At 42.1% G+C, this 18,582-nt stretch overlaps 1 protein-coding gene across 8 annotated transcripts in view; it reads left to right on the forward strand.

Moving 5' to 3' along the window:
* ANAPC1 (anaphase promoting complex subunit 1) overlaps positions 1–18,323 on the forward strand; it is an 83,229-nt gene extending 64,906 nt beyond the window's left edge. For 7 of the 8 annotated variants that reach the window (XM_061625529.1, XM_061625533.1, XM_061625534.1 and 4 more), the window contains 13 exons: positions 288–378; positions 1,353–1,406; positions 2,350–2,543; positions 4,335–4,421; positions 4,604–4,721; positions 6,187–6,264; positions 7,511–7,578; positions 8,671–8,809; positions 11,568–11,654; positions 12,772–12,867; positions 13,844–14,042; positions 17,045–17,179; positions 17,965–18,323. In XM_061625529.1, coding sequence (XP_061481513.1) covers positions 288–378; positions 1,353–1,406; positions 2,350–2,543; positions 4,335–4,421; positions 4,604–4,721; positions 6,187–6,264; positions 7,511–7,578; positions 8,671–8,809; positions 11,568–11,654; positions 12,772–12,867; positions 13,844–14,042; positions 17,045–17,179; positions 17,965–18,080 — 1,462 coding nt within the window. In that variant the 3' untranslated portion in view covers positions 18,081–18,323. Of the gene's footprint in view, positions 1–287; positions 379–1,352; positions 1,407–2,349; positions 2,544–4,334; positions 4,422–4,603; positions 4,722–6,186; positions 6,265–7,510; positions 7,579–8,670; positions 8,810–11,567; positions 11,655–12,771; positions 12,868–13,843; positions 14,043–17,044; positions 17,180–17,964 lie in introns of those variants that run through there. The other variant, XM_061625536.1, reaches the window with a different exon arrangement.
* The last annotated feature ends 259 nt before the right edge of the window (positions 18,324–18,582 follow it).

Consider the following 18,582-nt stretch of genomic DNA (forward strand, 5'->3'; position numbering starts at 1 on the left):
AACATTACAGCTGAGCCATGGGATAGATTCATGGAAAAGAATCTGAAGCAGCAGCTGCACATCCTGAATGACCAAGGTTATCTGTGGGTGTTCCTACAATGAGTCAATTCATTTCTCCGATGTTCCCCTTTAGGGCTTTTAAGGAGAATTCAGCTTGTGTCTTGGAGAAGGAGCTCAAGCCATTGCATGATTTTTAACTGGAGAGGAAGTAGAAGCCAATGCAATTTGGTTTGGTATGATCTTTCAACAGTATTTGAGAACGTTCCTTGCCAAATATTTCTTTTTAGGCAGGCTCATGTCTACATCATTGCTGGGGCCTGTTTGTCTTTGGGCTTTCGATTTGCTGGTTCAGAAAATCTGGCTGCCTTTAATTGCTTGGTAAGTGGATCAGTAGTTAGCCAGTATTTATCACGGGCTTACAGGGGTGGAGAATATGCAGGTCCAGGGCGCTCATTTGTGACTCCCCCAAACCCCACTTTCCTCTGGGGTCTATGTGAGTTTCAAGGCCTTGCGACTGCAGAAGTACTGGTGAAAACTTGGTAGGCGTTGGACTCAATAGCCTTATAGGCCCCTTCCAAGTCTACTGTTATATGATTCTATGTCAGTACGTGCTAAATCAGGGTTGGGAAATATGCTGCCCTCCAGTTGTTCTTGGACTGCTACTCCCATCATCCCTGACCAGTGGGCATGCTTACTGGGGATGATGGGAGTTGGAGTCCAACAATGGCTGGAGGGTGACAGGTTCTCCATCTCTGTGCTAAAAGAAGACTAGGGTTGTAAGTGATGTTTCCTCCAGACCGGCTTCTCCATAATACATGCTTGAGCCACGTGGATGGTTTTACCTAACTAATGAATGACACGTGGGCATCTCGTGCCTAGGACATCTTGCTCACTCCTGATTTCTGCTGGCAGTACGCTGATTGACAGCATTCTTATAAGACCAGCTGCCGCAGCAGTAACTAAAACAACCAGCTGTCTTATTACCACAGTAATATAAAGTTCAGAATTGCAGTCATAATACATCATAGAATGCCTCTTTGACTAAACATACCTTTAACTAGTTTTCTGAATACTTGCAATGGGAGGCTCTGGCACTGTGTGTGTGGAGTATGATGAGACAGGGGCCATGACTGAGAAAGCACTGCTTCCTTACCTCTGGATTATAGATTTAGAAGTTTTTGCTTCAGGGTTGACTGGTCTTCAGGTATCTTCTGACTGTGATTTTATGAAATGGTTGGGACTATAGCAGAGTTGCCAGGTGGGTGGCTTCCATGCTGGAGACCCTAGATTCACTCCCACGTTGTCATTTGCACTTGTCCTAATATGTGTGCATTTTGAATTCCTCTTTCTAGTACACATTTGCAAAAGATTTCATGAAGTGTTTGTCCTCGGCTACAGCTTCCATAGTAAGTTTCCCCAGATTCACCATTAGTAAAACAAAACCCAAGATTTTATAGTACTGTTTTGGTTGAAATTTTTGTGGGGTTCATTAGGGTGTCACCCCAACCCACAAGTCCTCAAGTACTGCAGTTTCCTGTCCTTCCCCTAGCCAAATGAACAATTGTTTGGAGAGCAAGAAAAAGTACTTGTACAGAGCTTGCCACAGAACATTGGTGAAGTAAGTGTGTGTGTGTGTGTGTACATGTGCACACGCCAAGTGAACTCACAGTTCTTTCGTTCACAAATCCACTCCTGGAATTCCCCCCAAAGTTTCTTCACTTCAGCAGGCACATTTACATAGACATATTGCTACTTATGAACAATTTGGGAAACACTTGCTGATCAACTGCAAATCATTCAGAGGTCTACCTTTTGCCAATAGAGGAAAGGCCACAACATTTGAGACTTTGTAGTTTGAAGAAAAACGGAGTAAGGGGGACATGATAGACGTATATAACATAGATGTATTTATTTATTTATTGTATTTATACCTCACCTTTCTCCAAAGAGCTCAGGGTGGCATACACGGTTCTCCCCCTCCTCATTTAATCCCCACAACAAACCTGTGAGGTAGGTTAGGCTGAGAGGCAGTGACTGGCCCAAGGTCAGCCAGTGAGCTTCACGGCTGAGAAGGGATTCGAACCCTTGTTTCCCATGTCCTAATCCAACACTCTAACCACTGCACCATCCTGGATCTGATGCCAATAAAATTATCCATGGTGTGGAGAAAGTTGTTAGAGAACCGTGTTTCTCCTCTAAGTCCCATTGAACCAAATGAGAGCCATGCATAGGTTTGCGCTGAAAAAATAAGTTCTGAGTAAGGCTCTTCCTTGAGCTTGGGACTGTGTATCTCTTGCCTGCTTAGAAGCTAAAAGTGGAACTGACAGCTTGTCTCCTCTCTGTATCAAGGCAGGTCACTACAACTTGGAGACTTGCCTGAGCGTGGTGTTGCTCTCCCTTGCAATGGTGATGGCAGGATCTGGAAACTTGAAGGTCCTCCAGCTCTGTCGTTTCATGCACAAGAAGACTGGTGGGGAGATGAACTATGGATTTCATATGGCCCATCATATGGCCCTTGGACTCCTTTTTTTGGGAGGGGGAAGGTAATGCCATATTTCAAAACCAACCCTTTCCTCCTCAGTGTTAGTATGCATATAAACATCCAGGTAGCAAGGGGTTACCAGCTGTTGTACTGACAAAGGAGCCCAAGTTCTCTGCCATTCTTGGCATTCACTAAAGCTACAAATGGAGATATGTGTATTTGTCATTTCCACAACATGAGCATAAAAATAGTTTTAAGCTTTAGCCTTATAAGAACTTCAGTCGCTTAATTTTTTTTAAAAAGAAAGCAAGTTTCCAGTCCTTAATGACCTGGGAGAAAACAAAATTGAAAACACAAGACAGGTGTCTGATGATAATCTGGAATGCTGAGCAAGGCTGAGCAGAAATGTATCACGTTATTATGAATAAAATATTTTTCTATTGCCTTGTAACCAAAGCAGCTGTGGCCAAAGCATCTGCATGCAGTCTCTGAATTGTTAGCATAAGAAACCTTGTAAGTTTCAAGAAGTGGAGCTTTATTTCTTCCCTGCTGTAGTAATTCCAAATTATGTTGTAAAACTAGTTCTTGGAAGAAAAATAAGTTATGCAAGATACATTTATGCAAATACATTTTGTTAACACAAGCCAGTGGGGAGGGGCCATTCCTCAACTGTAAAGTGAATGCTTTTAGTCTGATCCCAGGCATCACCAGTGAAAAGGCTATTCAGCAACAGAGCTGGGGACAACCCTCTGCCTGGACGTTTAGCCTGGACAAGAGAAGACTGAGGGGAGATATGATAGCACTTTTCAAGTACTTGAAAGGATGTCACATAGAGGAGGGCCGGAATCTCTTCTCAATCGTCCTAGAGTGCAGGACACGGAATAATGGGCTCAAGTTGCAGGAAGCCAGATTTCGACGACATCAGGAAAAACTTCCTAACTGTTAGAGCCATACGACAATGGAACCAATTACCTAGAGAGGTAGTGGACTCTCCGACACTGGAGGCGTTCAAGAGGCAGCTGGACAGCCATCTGTTGGGAATGCTCTGATTTGGATTCCTGCATTGATCAGGGGGTTGGACTTGATGGCCTTATAGGTCCCTTCCAACTCTACTATTCTATGATTCTATGGAATGCTGGAGAGTTAGTACTGCCTGTCACATTTAATAGCAGTAGGCTAGATGGGCTAATGGCCTGATGTATAAGACAGCACCTTACAGCCTTTTATTGGCATAGAAGTGCATATTGCATACATCCACTGATTAAATTGTACAGTATCTTTAGTTTGCTGCATGTTTTTGCACCCTTAACAGCCTGTCCCCAATTTCTGTATTTCAAGTGTAGGTAGCAATCCTGTGCTCTTTACTGCCTCAATAATAAAAGCAGGATTTTTTATTACAGTAATACCTCAGTTAACAAAGTAGATGTGTTCCTGGACATTACTTCTTCAACAGAAACTTTGGAACCATACGTAGGAATAACATTGAAAGAATAGGGATAGGTTCCTACACCTGCTCACAGATGGTGGGGACAACTTTAACAGGGGCTTTAAATGTGCCTACCCAGCTCCCTCCCCTGAATAGTATCGAATCCTTCCCTCCCCAACCCCGGGAGAAAGCAAGAGATCAGTTTCACCCTAGCAAAGCGAAGGCACAGGCTTATCTGTTTATTGATAGCAAAGCATAGACACAGGCTGGTCAGGTTCACCTTAAAGCAAAGGCATAGGCTTGAAAGTTTGTCCATAGCAAAGCAAAGCTAGTCAGTTTCACCTTTAAAAAAGCCTTTGATAAAAGGAGCTTTGTTCTGGGAGGATTCCTTAACTGAGGCATTACTGTATCTTACTTTTCTTGTAGGTACTCACTTAGCACTTCCCGTTCTTCAATCGCTGCTCTTCTTTGTGCGCTCTATCCTCACTTCCCAGTTCACAGTACCGATAACAGGTAAGATTTAACCAGTAGATGAGGATAAAATAAAGATTCTAGAAAACAGTTTGGTCCAGCTGCAGATAATGTGTTCTGTACTGGGGCAGCTTTGTTTCGATTCTCAGGTGTCTGATGAATGCAGTCAGATGAAGGATGGAGTCTTAAAACCTTCATGTAGTAATGGCAGTCTTTACATGCAGGTATCACCTTCAGGCCTTGCGGCATCTCTACGTCCTTGCAGCAGAACCCAGGCTCCTTGTCCCTGTGGATGTGGATACAGATACTCCTTGCTATGCGCTGCTAGAGGTTACTTACAAGGTGGACAGATTCTGTGGGGTTCTTATTGAAGGAAGGGAGCGAAATCTGGGTAGGGAGTAGAAGGCGGGAGATACAGTCTCCTAAGTTGTCCACTCCTGTTTTGCAATGGTCTGAGGACCTTGCTGCCCTGGTTGCCTTTGAACATAATTCACATGGATGTCAATTTCATGTGGATACCTATTTGGACATCTGCAGGGCTTATATTAACGTATATGTATAACTTAAGATGCATGTGCTGATGGTTACTGTATCCGTAATATAAACTGATGGTGATTTACTGTTACTGTTGGTATTATTCACATATTATTTTTTTCTGGATTTTTTTTCTATTCTAACTTTAGTATATTTATTTATATTTTCTCTTTTTTATTTCCCTTCTTTGTTAAATTTGCAAATTAATAAATAAATAAAAGTTGCCCACTCCTGTTCAGCCTTGCCACCTTGCCGTGCGCTGTTACTGGACTGGAGGATGGGCACGTCACTTTCTGAAATGTGGTAACAGGATGGTGGAGAAGACTGTCTCCTCCTAAGTTGTTTGCTATTAATAGCCAGGCCACCATGTGGTGTGGCCCTGCTGGACTTGGAGAGATTTCCACCAGGGGTGGGGAACCTCAATCCTGGGGGCCAAATGCAGTCCTCCAAAATCTCTTTCTATGGCCCTCGGAACTCTCCCTATGCTACCTTCCCCCTCTCCAGAACATACTACTAACTGACCCTGCATCACACCCCCAAATGTTTTATGCTCGGCTGGAGCGTGTCTTTGAACTCTGATAACTTCTCTTGCTCAGTAGTGTAGCGTCAAATTCAGAAGTGCAGGGTTCCTTTGCCACAGCCACAGCCCTCCCCCCTTTTTGCTGCTGGGTTGAGAATAAGATCCTTGTTAATGCTTTCTCCCACAATAAGAGACACCCCAGGAGCCAATCAGCATGAAAGGGAGATTGTTAGCTTCTGCAAAGAGTCTTCTCAGTGGCTGACTCAGCTCCTTTCTTTTGGTTGGCTCCAATCAGCAGGAGAGAACAAGGAAGCATGTTAGAAGGCTCTTCTCAGTAACAAACACACTCCCCTTTCATGCTGAGCAGCTTGTAGGATGCTGGAGACATTGGGACCCTGCTGCCCAAAAGGTCAGGGGTCTAAGACCCCCCAAACCCTGGACGACTACACCCCTGCTCTTGCTTGTCTGCATGGAGGACAGAGAGGGATATGCGAGTGGGTGTAGAAAGTAGTCTAACATACAAAAGTAACATATTTGTTGCCCCACCCACTTTTGCCTCTGGCCCTGCCCACTTCTAGCATGTGGTCCTTGGGAGGTTGCTCATAAAGGAATATGGCCCTCAGGCTGAGAAAGGTTCCCCACCCCAGATGTGTACAGTCAGTCTGAGCTAATGTGGCTATAATGTGCTTTCTTCCATCATATATCAGAATAACGTGACTGAAGTGTGTGTGGTTTTTGTATCCCCCTCCAAAGGGAACTCAGTGGTATGAAGAAACAACCGAAGAACTAATGGCGCCCACCCTTCTCCCTGAACTGCACTTGCTGAAGCAGGTATATAACAGAACTTGCTTTATGGCAGCTTTGCTCTACCTGGTGCTTTCCAGCTGTTTTGGACCACATTCATACTACACGTTTATTCCACTATTCTTCCACTTTAAACAGCCATGGCTTCCTCCAAAGAATCCTGGAAAGTGAAGTTTGTGAAGAGTTCCCTGGGAAGAGGGACTGACTGTTAAACTACTAAGGGAATTGTCTCCTAACACCTCACCCTTCACAAACTACACCTCCCAGGATTCTTTGGGGGAAGCCATTGCTGTTTAAAGTGGAATAATACTGGAATAAATGTATGGTGTGAATGTGGCCTTGGACTACAACTCCCAGCACTGCCCAGTAACATGGCTGTGCTGGCTAGAGCTGATGAGACTTGTAATCTAAAATATCTGGAGGGCATCAAGTTGGGGAAGACTGCTTTTATGTGCTAACAGACCCATGAAACAAAGTGGTAAACAAACCAGTTAGCCTAGCGAGAAATATTATGCTGGAGGGTTGAAAAAACATCTTGCTAACTAATGAGTAGCAAAGAGCTTTTTGGTTCCTTTGATAATTCAGGTCCTTTCTTGAGCCTGTTTCTGGCAAGTAGAAACTGATTTGAAATTACTGCTTGCTGATGAACTTTTACAGTCATTTTACATTTGCACATCAGCTATGTCTACGAGTTGTTCTAACCTGTGATTAGGGCTACCAGGCAAGGGGTATTCTGTTTCCAGTTTAATAGATCCTTTTGGCTACATTTTAACATACCTTGTTGCAACCAAGGTGGTTTGTATGTGTATAAATGTGACAGTTTGATACAGTTGCTGTGGAGGTGGGGAGAGCACTCACAGCATATTTGCAACTTTCACTTAGTTGTTCCTCTTTTGCAAATAAATTCTGCTCATGATTTGAGCAGTAGGACAGAAATAGCTGAATAAGAGGAAAAACACCTTTCTTTCTCAGAACACCAGTTGTATTTTAAAGAGTTCAACTATAATGATGATAGATTTGTGCTATGCAAAATGACTGGGATTCATCTTTCCACTCCCAGAAAGCACTTCTGTTCATGCACAGATGAGAGGGCAATATTTTCTTCCAGGTGCAGCCTTTTGTGTCTTATAGAGCACAGTTCCTAGAGATCTCCCTGAGGCTGCTGGAAGGGAGCACTTGAAAAACCTGTGTCTGTGAGTGACACCTCCAGTGATGCATTGATCCTATCTAACGTATAGTTTTCTGTATAACTGAAATATTTTTATGTTTCCAGATCAGAGTGAAAGGTCCTCGATACTGGGAACTACTAATTGATTTAAGCAAAGGCACACACCATTTAAAGTGAGTAGTCCTGATGAAGGTTTTGCATAACAGTATGATGCCCCACAAGAGTGGTGGCTCTGCAGACCACACGAAAAGTCACATTTAGATTGTTCCTGCAGTTGTTGTAAAAACTTTTTCATTTGTGGTTGTCCAGTGCCTGGTGTTAAGCAAATATGGTACTTTTAACTGTTTTAGTTTCCCCCCCCCTAGCATTTTTCTTCTTTGTATGGAATCCCTGTGGATTCTTCCTGTGTTTTGAAAGGCAGAGCCTTCTGTACATGAAATCCACATGAGATCCAGCTCTGTGCATGTAACAAAGGGATCCAGTGCAGACTGCTGGGGCAAGGTGTTAACACAGAATAAAAATTCAAATAATAACAACAGGAATGCAACATGCTTCTATCTTTCAAGCCTTTCAGACTTGCTTAATTATGTCATCAGGGTGAAAAGTAGCAGTAAAATCAGATGGCTCACAAAAATGGAAGCATCAGGGCAGACAGTCAACCAATCCATGAAAATGGTGTTCCTACCCTGAAAAAAGCAAATAGCGTGCCCAGAAAGAAATCTCATTGAGACCTTTAAGAAATCTCAATCTCCCCTTCCTGAAATATTTTGAGGGTCTCTTGATTCATCATCCGTAATTGGCTGCCTTCCTTGGCATCCTCATAGCTCTCTTCCATTGTGTGACATTTCCTCCCCCTCCCCCTATCTTTCTTAGCTTTCTCTTTCATGTTATATACCACAGCAAGCATGCAGATCTCCTTATTCCAAAACTCCCAGTGCATGGTCTGAGGGCACATGATGCAGCCACCTTGCTGAAGCTAAGCAGGTCTGGTCTGGTCAGTACCTGGATGGGAGACCACCTGGGAACCTCATGAGTTGCATGATGAAAGAAAGGTGGGATACAAATGTGTCGATGAAAAAAAACCCACAGAAACAAACAGTGCTTCATGTAGGTATTCATGGTAGGGAACTGAGAGTGTAATTTGCCACACTTTTAAGACTCAGCTTGGGGCATTGATGCTTCAGTATCATCTATCTTCAAGGTATGTGAATGTGCATGCACAACTTATTATCTGATACAACAACAACAAAATCTTACTTTTCCAGATCAATTCTTTCAAAAGACGGAGTCCTGTATGTAAAATTGAGAGCTGGGCAGCTTTCGTACAAGGAGGACCCAATGGGTTGGCGAAGCCTGTTGGCACAAACGGTCACTCACCGGAACACGGATGCCCGTGCATTCAAGGTAGCCTTATTGCGCTGTTCAGTAAAAAAAAAAAAGGCTGAAAGTGACTGTGTGCTGCCTTGCAATTACGCTAGCAAAGCTGATAATTGAAACAATGCCTTAGGACAGCGATGAGGAAGCTGTGGCTCTCCAGATGTCACTGGACTCAACTCCCATCAGCCCCATCTGGTCATGGATGATGGGTATGATGGAGAGCCACAGGCTGGCTTAGGATGTCTTTATTTATTATTTGTTTATTTCAACAGTGTAAGTACCACTTAGCACTGCGGTCCATAGGCCTTATGCAAGAAGGTTTAAAAGATAACAGTTCAGATAAATGCATATATGTTAGCAGAACTTTATATCAAAATGCTTCTTAGGAAGTGTCCTTCCCCCAAAGAGATTTTTACTGGATTGTTTTTCCAAATAAATGATGATGATGAATATACAGTGAATGAAAGCAAAAACTATATATAAGGTATCTTCATTGCATTTTTTCAAATATGTAATAATAAAGAAGAATATGCAATGAATAAAAGAAAAATTATTCATAATAAACAAAATTAAGAAGCTGAATTTTTCATTGGGTTATGAGGTGAGTGACATGGTGGAATTGGGATCATTGGGAAATTAATACAAGTTGCAAAATGTTTCTCTGCCCCTTGGAAAGACCTGCAATTGGTTCATTGGTCTTTGTTGGAATGCTGGAAATCCCACCTGTCATTCATAAAACTCTAGCACATTTTGAAAGGCTGCATGAAAAAAAATAATTCAGGAACTGGAGGTATTCAAGAGGCAGCTGGTTAGGCACCTGTCGGGTATGCTTTACGTTAGATGCCTGCATTGAGCAGGGGGTTGGACTCTTATAGGCCCCTTCCAACACTACTATTCTATGATTCTAAAGTATTTATAAAACTTGCTAAACAAAGTTAGCACCAATTACATTGTTCAGCTCTGACTTATTTGGTTTTCCCCCACTCCAATTTTCCTATTCTTGTTTGGTGTGGTTTCCTTTTTTGGCAGCTGACAGAATAAGCGCAGTATAATGGCCAAATGTTTGGGACAAGAAAATGCTGTGAAAATATTCTTCCCTGAGAAGTATGGAAGTTTCAGGGAGGGCAGTGCTTATGAGCTTCGGATCACAAGAGATTTCTGTAATGTTTGAGTTTATTTACAAATATACAAGTTGAGCATCTAGGTGAAAGCACAGCTTAACTTTCCAGCAGTCCGCCAAATCCACTGTTCCATGTCAGAATGCCCCAGAGAGAGGTACTTGCACTCTAAAATGCTTCCAAAGCTAGCTCTCACTGTTCTCTGTCTATCACATTCAAAAACTGCAGCTTCTATTATTTTGGTCCTTTTTGCACACAGACCTAGCTTCCTCCTCTCCCTTCTGTTGGAGGGGGGGGGGAATACGGATGAGTCAACAGCTGTGTATGCACCATACATTTAAGGCACATGACTTTCCTTAAAGAATGTCAGGAACTGTAGTTTACCCCTCACAGAGCTACCATTTCTGGCACCCTTAACAACTTCCAGGATTATTTGGAGGAAAGTCTTTTGGACACATAATGAGAAGACATGATTCACTAGAAAAGATAATAATGATGGGAAAAACAGAAGGCAGTAGAAAAAGTGGAAGGCCAAACAAGAGATGGATTGATTCCATAAAGGAAGCCACAGACCTGAACTTACAGGATCTGAACAGGGTGGTTCATGACAGATGCTGTTGGAAGTCGCTGATTCATAGGGTCGCCATAAGTTGTAATCAACTTGAAGACACATAACAACAACAACAACATGTGCTTTTAAATGTATGATGTGTATGCAGCCAACTTCTCCAACTTTCAAGGCCATTTCCTAGCAATAGATGTGACTGGCCGTACTTTGCCACTGATTGCTAAGTTGCTTTTAGCAGTCCTCTGGGTCCTATTAGCTTTTTTAGTGTTAAGTGTAATGACTGGAGACTTTATAAGGTTTTTTTGTGGGGGGGATTAATTGGTTTTATCATACTGATCTGAAATGGGCTTTTTGTTATGGCTGATCTTATTACTTTAGTATTGTATATATTAGTGTTTTATGATGCCTTTTTGTAATTAGCTTTGTTTTTTTGCTTGTGTTTAATGTTGTTTGAAAGCTTCCCTAAAAGTCAGCTTATAAATATTTTAAATAAATAAGCTACACTATGTGAGCACCCCTGTGAATAACAATGTGGACAGGGTTGCTTATAGGGGTCTTTTCCTCAGTAATCAGCACCTCACCGTGGGAGAGGGCCGTCTTGCCCTTTAGAGTGTGTATCACGGCATTGCCATCTTAGGAGTTCAAAGGGTTAGGAAATCTGTAAAGACCTCCAGAGCAAAGTTTGAGTGAAGAACACTGGATGCATCCATCATTCTGGTGCAAATTTCATTGGGAAGATGCCAAATCGCTGTGTTGGCTATTGTGGAACCTTGCATCGATGCGAAATAACCTGAGAAACTGAACTGCTGTTGGGAGAATTTCAGTTGCCTGTCTTGTTCTCTCCAAAAAGGCTCAGATGGAACAATTTTGTTGGCTCAGCTGTGCTGGTAAGGTAGCAGGTTTTTCAGCTGCATAAATCTCTGTCAGGTGAGAAGTTTTTGCTGAAGGGGTACTGTTCTGTCCATTATGCTATTCAAAGAGGCTGCAGCATTTGTTAAGGGAGGTGACAGGTTGCAGTGAGGACGGGTATAAATGTGCACTTTCCCATAAACAATAAAAATGAAATAATCCTTAATTTTAAATGTCACTTTATTTTCAGCCAGAAGCTATTTCTGCTTTTACCTCTGATCCTGCGCTGCTTTCATTTGCTGACTACTTTTGCAAACCAGCTGCAAATATGGGGCAAGTACGTTGTCAGCTGTAAAACCTAGCTTTTTTTAAAAGGTGGGGAAGGAAGAGGTCTTTGGCAAATATGATGATGAAAGAGCTTTTTTAAAAAAAACATAGAAGTGTGACAGGGCCCTTGAAATTATGCTCCACCCAACCAGACAGGTAAATAAATACAGGTATCTATTATGCATACAGTAGAACTGCACTATCAGAGGCAGTATTTCTCTGAATACTAGTTGCTGAGAATCAAGAGGTGGGGAGAGTGCTGTTGTGCTCCGGTTGTGCTTATGGGCTTACCAGAGATGTCTGGGTGGCCACTATGACAACAGAATGGGAGACTAGGTGGGCTACTAGCTGATCCAGGAGAGCTCTTCATATGTTCATTCTAATTTCACACATGCAAAACTCCTAGGGTAGGTTCATGCTTGCAGGAGCTCTGCCAATTGACCTTATTGCAGAGGTCCTTGCTCCCATTTGGGTCAGGGAGCTACCATGTGAACGGGAAGTACATTCAAACCCAGGTACATCTCACCGCAGTGATTCTGTCAGTCACGGCAGCTTCAAAAAAATCATGTAGGGTACATGTGTGCTTCTACTTCACACATTATTTTCTCTATGCAAACAAGCATGAGCCCAGAGATGTTCGCACAGAGGCTGTTTGGTGGGACTATCACATATGTAAATTGACTCCTATTATTTATTTTATTTTATTTTATTTAAAGCCTTGTTACTTTTACCCTTCAATAAGTTGCCAGAGCATTATTTTGGAGCATTTTTACATAGGCTGAAAAAGAAGGATAATCTTCCATTGTGCTAAGGTATTGGGAAGTCCCTAGAATATCCTGTCTTTGCATAGGATTAATGTTAAAAAAAGAAAATATGGGTGGGAAGATTGACAATATTGGCCACTCCAGAATTTAACTAAGCTTCCAACAGAGTAGTCAATATGACAGGGGTAGATGACCTGTGGCCCTCCAGATGTTGTAGCCCCAGCCAGCATAGCCAATGGTCAGTGGTGATGGGAGTTGTAGTCCAGCAGTATCTGGAGGGCTCTAAGATCCCTATCTCTGCAATATGCAGCAGGTGCCATGTGTGGGATATTCTTTCTGATTTACCTCTTTTTTTCTTTTTAGAAACAGGAAGTGTTTGACCTTTACTCATCTATCCTCTATGAGTGTGTTACTCAAGAGAATCCAGAGATGCTGCCGGCTTACATTGCAATTGACCAGGTAAAGTATGCTAATGGAATCTTTCTCAGTAAGTATGGCTCTGCATGTGGTTGCTTTTTTTCCCCTTCTGCTTTTTCCCAGTGCGTTAGTAACATTTGTTTATTTATTTATTTATTTCATTTAATTTATATCCCATCTTTCCTCCAAGGAACTCAAGGTGGTGTTTAAACATGGGTCTCCCTTCCCTCCAGGTGTTACTCTCACAACAACCCTGTGAGGTATGTTAGGCTGAGAGAGTGACTGGCCCAAGGTCACCCAGTCAGCTTCGTGGCCGAGTGGGGATTTGAACCCTGGTCTCCTTGGTCCTAGTCCAACAGTCTAACCATTACACCACACTGGCTTTCTAGTTAATAGTAGCTTATGTGTTTCACATTATGTTTTAGAATGCTTGCATCTAGGTTGAGTTTATGCAATCAATTTTTAAAGGGAAATTGTTACTTTATGGTGACATGAGAACATAGGAGGAGCCCTGCTGGATCACACCAAAGTTCTGTCTAATCCTGATGCCTACAGGAAGCCCACAAGTACAACATGAGTGCAACAGTCTTCTCTCACTTGTGGTCCTCAGCAACTGGTATTCAGAGGCAAAAATCCCTGACCCGGGAAGCAGCATATAGCCATCATAACTAGTAGCCATTGGCAGCTGAAACCTCCATGAATTTTTCTAATCCCCTTTTAAAGCCATCCAAGTTTGTGACTATCACTGCAATTTGTGGTATGTTCTCGTATTCCTTCTGCAGTTCAATAGTATGTTCCCCATTATTTTCTGTCTTGATTTTAACCTATGGAGGTGTGTTTGCATGAATGAGTAATCATAGTGCAATCATGTCACCTTGTGCAAACTCCCCATAAAGTTTCCTTCAGTTTAGGTACGTCTCTATATGATCATTTTGTAGACCAATTATCTATAGCTAAAGAAGAAATATTTCTCTGCTCTGACTATATTAACTCCATCTCTGTTTCCTTTTTCTGCTAGGCTGTAAGAAGATTAGAAAAAAGAGAAATGTCAGAGACATTTGACTTGTGGCAGATAAAATTGGTTCTAGAATTTTTTAATTCCAGAAGTCATCAGGAGAGAATGAGGAAAAATCCACAACGAGGGCTTTTTATGAACTCTGAGTTTTTGCCTGTGATGAAGTGTTCTATTGATAATACCTTGGATCAATGGCTGCAAGGTAAAAGTAGTAGGGTATTTGCTGCTAAATGAGTCTGGCAAGCTCTGCTCACTTGGCGGATATTACTCTCCTCTGAATGGTGGCATATCTGAGCCAAGAGCATGAATTCCTGCCCCCAAATGACCTGTTGTTCATTTGTAATCTTTAATAAGTCTTGCGTGCAAACAGAAAGTCTTAAAACAATTCAGTTCATGCCATGATATGAAGCTGTTCTAAAATTTAAAATCTGGTTATGCATAGGCTGCATCCAATTAAGGCACTCTGCAAGTGAAACAACTTCCGCTCGTGCAACGGAGCTTCCCCTTTCTCTCTTCCCCTTGTATGTGGAGGGTTGGGGGAGCTCCCAGACCAGATTTTTTTTGGGGGGGGTGTAGGTGCAGAGGCACATGAAAGGAGAAGAGGACAATGAAGTTTTGTTGCACGAGTGGAAGTTGTTCTGTTCATGCAGTGGCTTAGTTGGATACAACCTTAGGCTTCTGACACTTTATTTTATTTTGTTCATTTCTATGCCACCCTTCCATTTAAATATTCCCAAGGCAGCTTGCACAATGAAACCAACAAAAAAACAGTAAAACAACAAAAGTGAACTATTTTTTAAAACCACGCACTGGCACAATTTATTTTTACTGCTGCTGCTATGTGCCTTCAAGTCAACTACGACTTATGGCGACCCTGTGAATCAGCAACCTCCAATAGCATTTGTTATGAACCACCCTGTTCAGGTCTTGTAAGTTCAGGTCTGTGGCTTCCTTTATGGAATCAATCCATCTCTCATTTGGCCTTCCACTTTTTCTACTTCCTGCTGTTTTTCCCAGCATTATTATCTTTTCTAGTGAATCATGTCTTCTCATGATGTGTCCAAAGTATGACAACCTCAGTTTCATCATTTTACTGCTGCTAGTGGTTTTAAAAAATCAGAGCCTAGAAATTTAGAAGCCTGGGAAAATTTAAAAATATTTACTGGTGCCAAAAGGATAGCTTGGTAGCAACAGCTGATGCTCCCTTGGGGGGAGAGAGTTCATTTACCTCCAGTTCCTGTTGCATATTAGCTTTCAGTATGCAGAGGACTCTGAGAAAGAAAGGAGCAAGGGCTTTGAACAGTGAGAGTGCCCTGTCCGTGTGCCATTAAGGGGGATTACTGATGGGCTATTACCTTGACTATCCCTCTGCACCATCCTGGGGAAGTCGACCTCCTTTTACAGGTGGGTGGGGTGATCCTTTTAAAATACATTTTTCTCCTGGGGAGAATCAAACAACTCTGATTTCCTTCTGTTCACCTTACCCTGCTTGTGCACTCAGAAGAATGCATGTGGGAATGAATGTGGAGCCCTGCGCCAATATTCCCATCTCTGCAGCCTCCACCTCCTCCCACGCTGAGTAGGAGGGTCTGAAGGGGGAGGGGGGCTTTGTCCATGGGCAATTGGGAAGTCTGATGGCACAGGAGAGGATTCTAAGTATATTCAGCTGACAATGCAAAGAATCCACCTTCAGGACATTGGCCACAATGCACAAAGGCAGAAACAAAAGGGAAAAGCACCAAACTGAAGGCAGGAAAGAGAGACAGGCTCTGGTGCTGAGTAGATTTATTATAAGTTCGACGCGTTTCGGAATGATCCTTCTTCAGGAGCTACAAACATTAAAACAAACTAAAATCAATAACATAGAGACAACACCATGGTCTGACACATAAACAAAATACTTTTAAAGACCACATTCCATATAACTCACTTTGCATACATTTTAAAATGTTGTCATTTTGTTGTATCCTTAAGTATTAACATTAAACTAACATCTTATAAAACTGTGCTGTGCAGCTCAAACAATCACTGCACTTACAAATTTGACTGATCCAGCTGATACTTACAGTGACTGACTGACATGTTCAGTGGTTACAGTAAGTCAGCCAAATTTCATATAGGAAATTTGTAAGTGCAGTGATTGAGCAGGTGAGCTGATCCATATATTCACTATAGACACCAGCAGCATTTGAGTTTGGTTTGTGGTTTGCGTTTAGTGTGGAGCTGGACAAAGAGTTTGAATTGCCTGGATAGAGTAAAGAAAACAGATCTCCACTGGTCAGTATAGGGCATTATCTTCTTTTGGGGGGGACGGTGAGAGAGTTTTATGTTGTGGCTGGCTAGCACAAGAATTTGCTTTGTTTGAGCTGCACAGCACAGTTTTATATGATGTTAGTTTAATGTTAATGCTTAAGGATACAACATAATGACAACATTTTAAAATGTATGCAAAGTGAGTTATATGGAATGTGGTCTTTAAAATTATTTTGTTTATGTGTCAGACCACGGTGTTGTCTCTATGTTACTGATTTTAGTTTGTTTTAATGTTTGTAGCTCCTGAAGAAGGATAATTCCGAAACACGTCGAGCTTATAATGAATCTACTCAGCACCAGAGCCTGTCTCTCTTTCCTGCCCACAAGGCACAAAGGTCTAATGTGGAGCCCACAGGGACAGAGACATTGGGGCTGGGCTGGCATGTGCAGCCATGTGCTTCCTCCGCACTTTATTTCAGCATGTGTCTTTTGAATTACAGAATATGGCTTTCATCAGACTATTCCCCCCCTGCCCCACATGCATTTGAAGGAATACTGTATAATAATAGTGAACTCGTTCTCCAAGTGCTGATCTTCAGTAGCCAAAACAGCACCATCCTCATACAAGAGGGGAGGTATTAGGAGTCCTGGGGAACCCAATCTCTACAGAACTACAAAAAAACCCACAACCCACACACTTTAGGAACAAATATTAAGGAGGGGGAGAATTGTGGACAGAGTATGCTCAGTGGCCACAGAATGCTGATTGACTGTTGAGAGGGGGAGAAAATTGAAACCATTTTTCAAATGGAAAAAGAGGGCAAATGGCTTGGAGTATCTTGGAAGGACACTTGTTAGAAACTTGAACAGGAGCACTCCACACTGCAACACTTTGTTGCAAGTCCCACTTGTGTCTGCTAAACCTGAGCTTACTTCTCTTGTGTGTTGCAGCTGGAGGTGATGTCTGCTTGCACTCCTATTTAAGTGGACAGCCTACTGATGAATCTCAGTTAAGCATGTTGGCCTGTTTCCTCATATACCATTCTGTCCCAACACCAGGGCAGCTTTTAGCTGGAGGCTTGGAAGGTAAGATTAAAATTCAACTCTTTTTAAAAAAAATAATGCTGAGAAAACAATGTAGATTTCCAACACTGTTCTAGCACAAAAGTTGGTGCATTTCACCCAATGTGCTCGGAAGGTAGGAAACTGGCTTATGCCACTTCAGAGCATTTGTCCATGTATTGTAGTATTGTTTACACTTACTGGCAGCAGCTTTCCGGGGTTTCAGAAAGAGGTTTTTCCGAGTCCCACTCTGAGATACCAGAAACTGAATCTGAGTCCTTTTATGTGCAAACCATGTGTTTGACACCAGGAGTCTTGTCACTAAATCAGCTGTGCTGTTAAGTTTGCTAGTGCAATAACTGATAGGCTATTGCTCTCCATAGCAGCATCTTAGATATTGCAAGGAACAAAATGAGTTCATGGCAGTTGCAGATAATGTAACTATTCAGTAGCCATATATTTTATACACACTACAGGAAAAACAAAACTCTTCTATGCTGAAGAAGAGCTACATTTCTGCATCTAAAATACACTGGATTGTATTGAACATAATGCTAAGGAAGTGTCCTATCAGCGCAAAGATTACTGCTAGCACAACAGGACTCCCCTTGCACACCGTCTAAATCTGTTCTAGGGGTTTCCCGAACCCTCTGGAGCAGATTTGGGAAGGGTGCAGGACATGCATGATGGGAGAAGGGGGAAGTCTAGTTGTGCTCGCAGTAATCTTTGCACTGATGAGATACCCTTTGTTTTGGTATGTGCATTCTACTTGGAGATATGATCATTCCCTCCTGTTATTTTTATCCTAGGTAGTGCAAGCTTCTCTGAATTGCTGTTGAAATTCAAGCCACTGAGAATGCCAGTCCGTGCACTGCTAAGACTCGCACCCCTGCTGCTGGGAAATCCACAGTCAATGGTTTTGTGAAAGCGACAACTTGAATTTGATACAACCGAGTGACCAAACTCCACTACCAATATAGTATTTGACATTAGATGAAAGATGCATTGATGAAGTCTGCTTTGTTTTTTAAGTTTACAAACTTACATTTAATATGTTTTCCATTCCCTTTTTATGTTTTGAGAGTGATAAAGAGAGGTTTATATATTGTTGGACTGTTGACATGCCTGTGTTAATTAATACATATACTTTTTGTAAATAAAGCTTGTTTGGGGGGAAAAGTATGATGGTGATTTGGGAATATCTGGAAGCAATTTATCAACATTGTTCAACACAGCATCCTTGGGTGAGTGGCGCTACATTACTCATTGCTAAATATCACAATCTGAATCTTCTGGGAGGGAGGAAAAACACACACACAAAGTCAAGCTCAGTACTTTCTTTGAAGCTACCTTTTCACATAAATGTCCAATGTCTGATTGCTAAAAATGAGCATGAAGGAAAGTGTGCAATATCCTATATTATTAGT

Source organism: Rhineura floridana, chromosome 4 (genome assembly GCF_030035675.1).
Source record: "Rhineura floridana isolate rRhiFlo1 chromosome 4, rRhiFlo1.hap2, whole genome shotgun sequence".
NCBI classification, from domain to species: domain Eukaryota; kingdom Metazoa; phylum Chordata; class Lepidosauria; order Squamata; family Rhineuridae; genus Rhineura; species Rhineura floridana.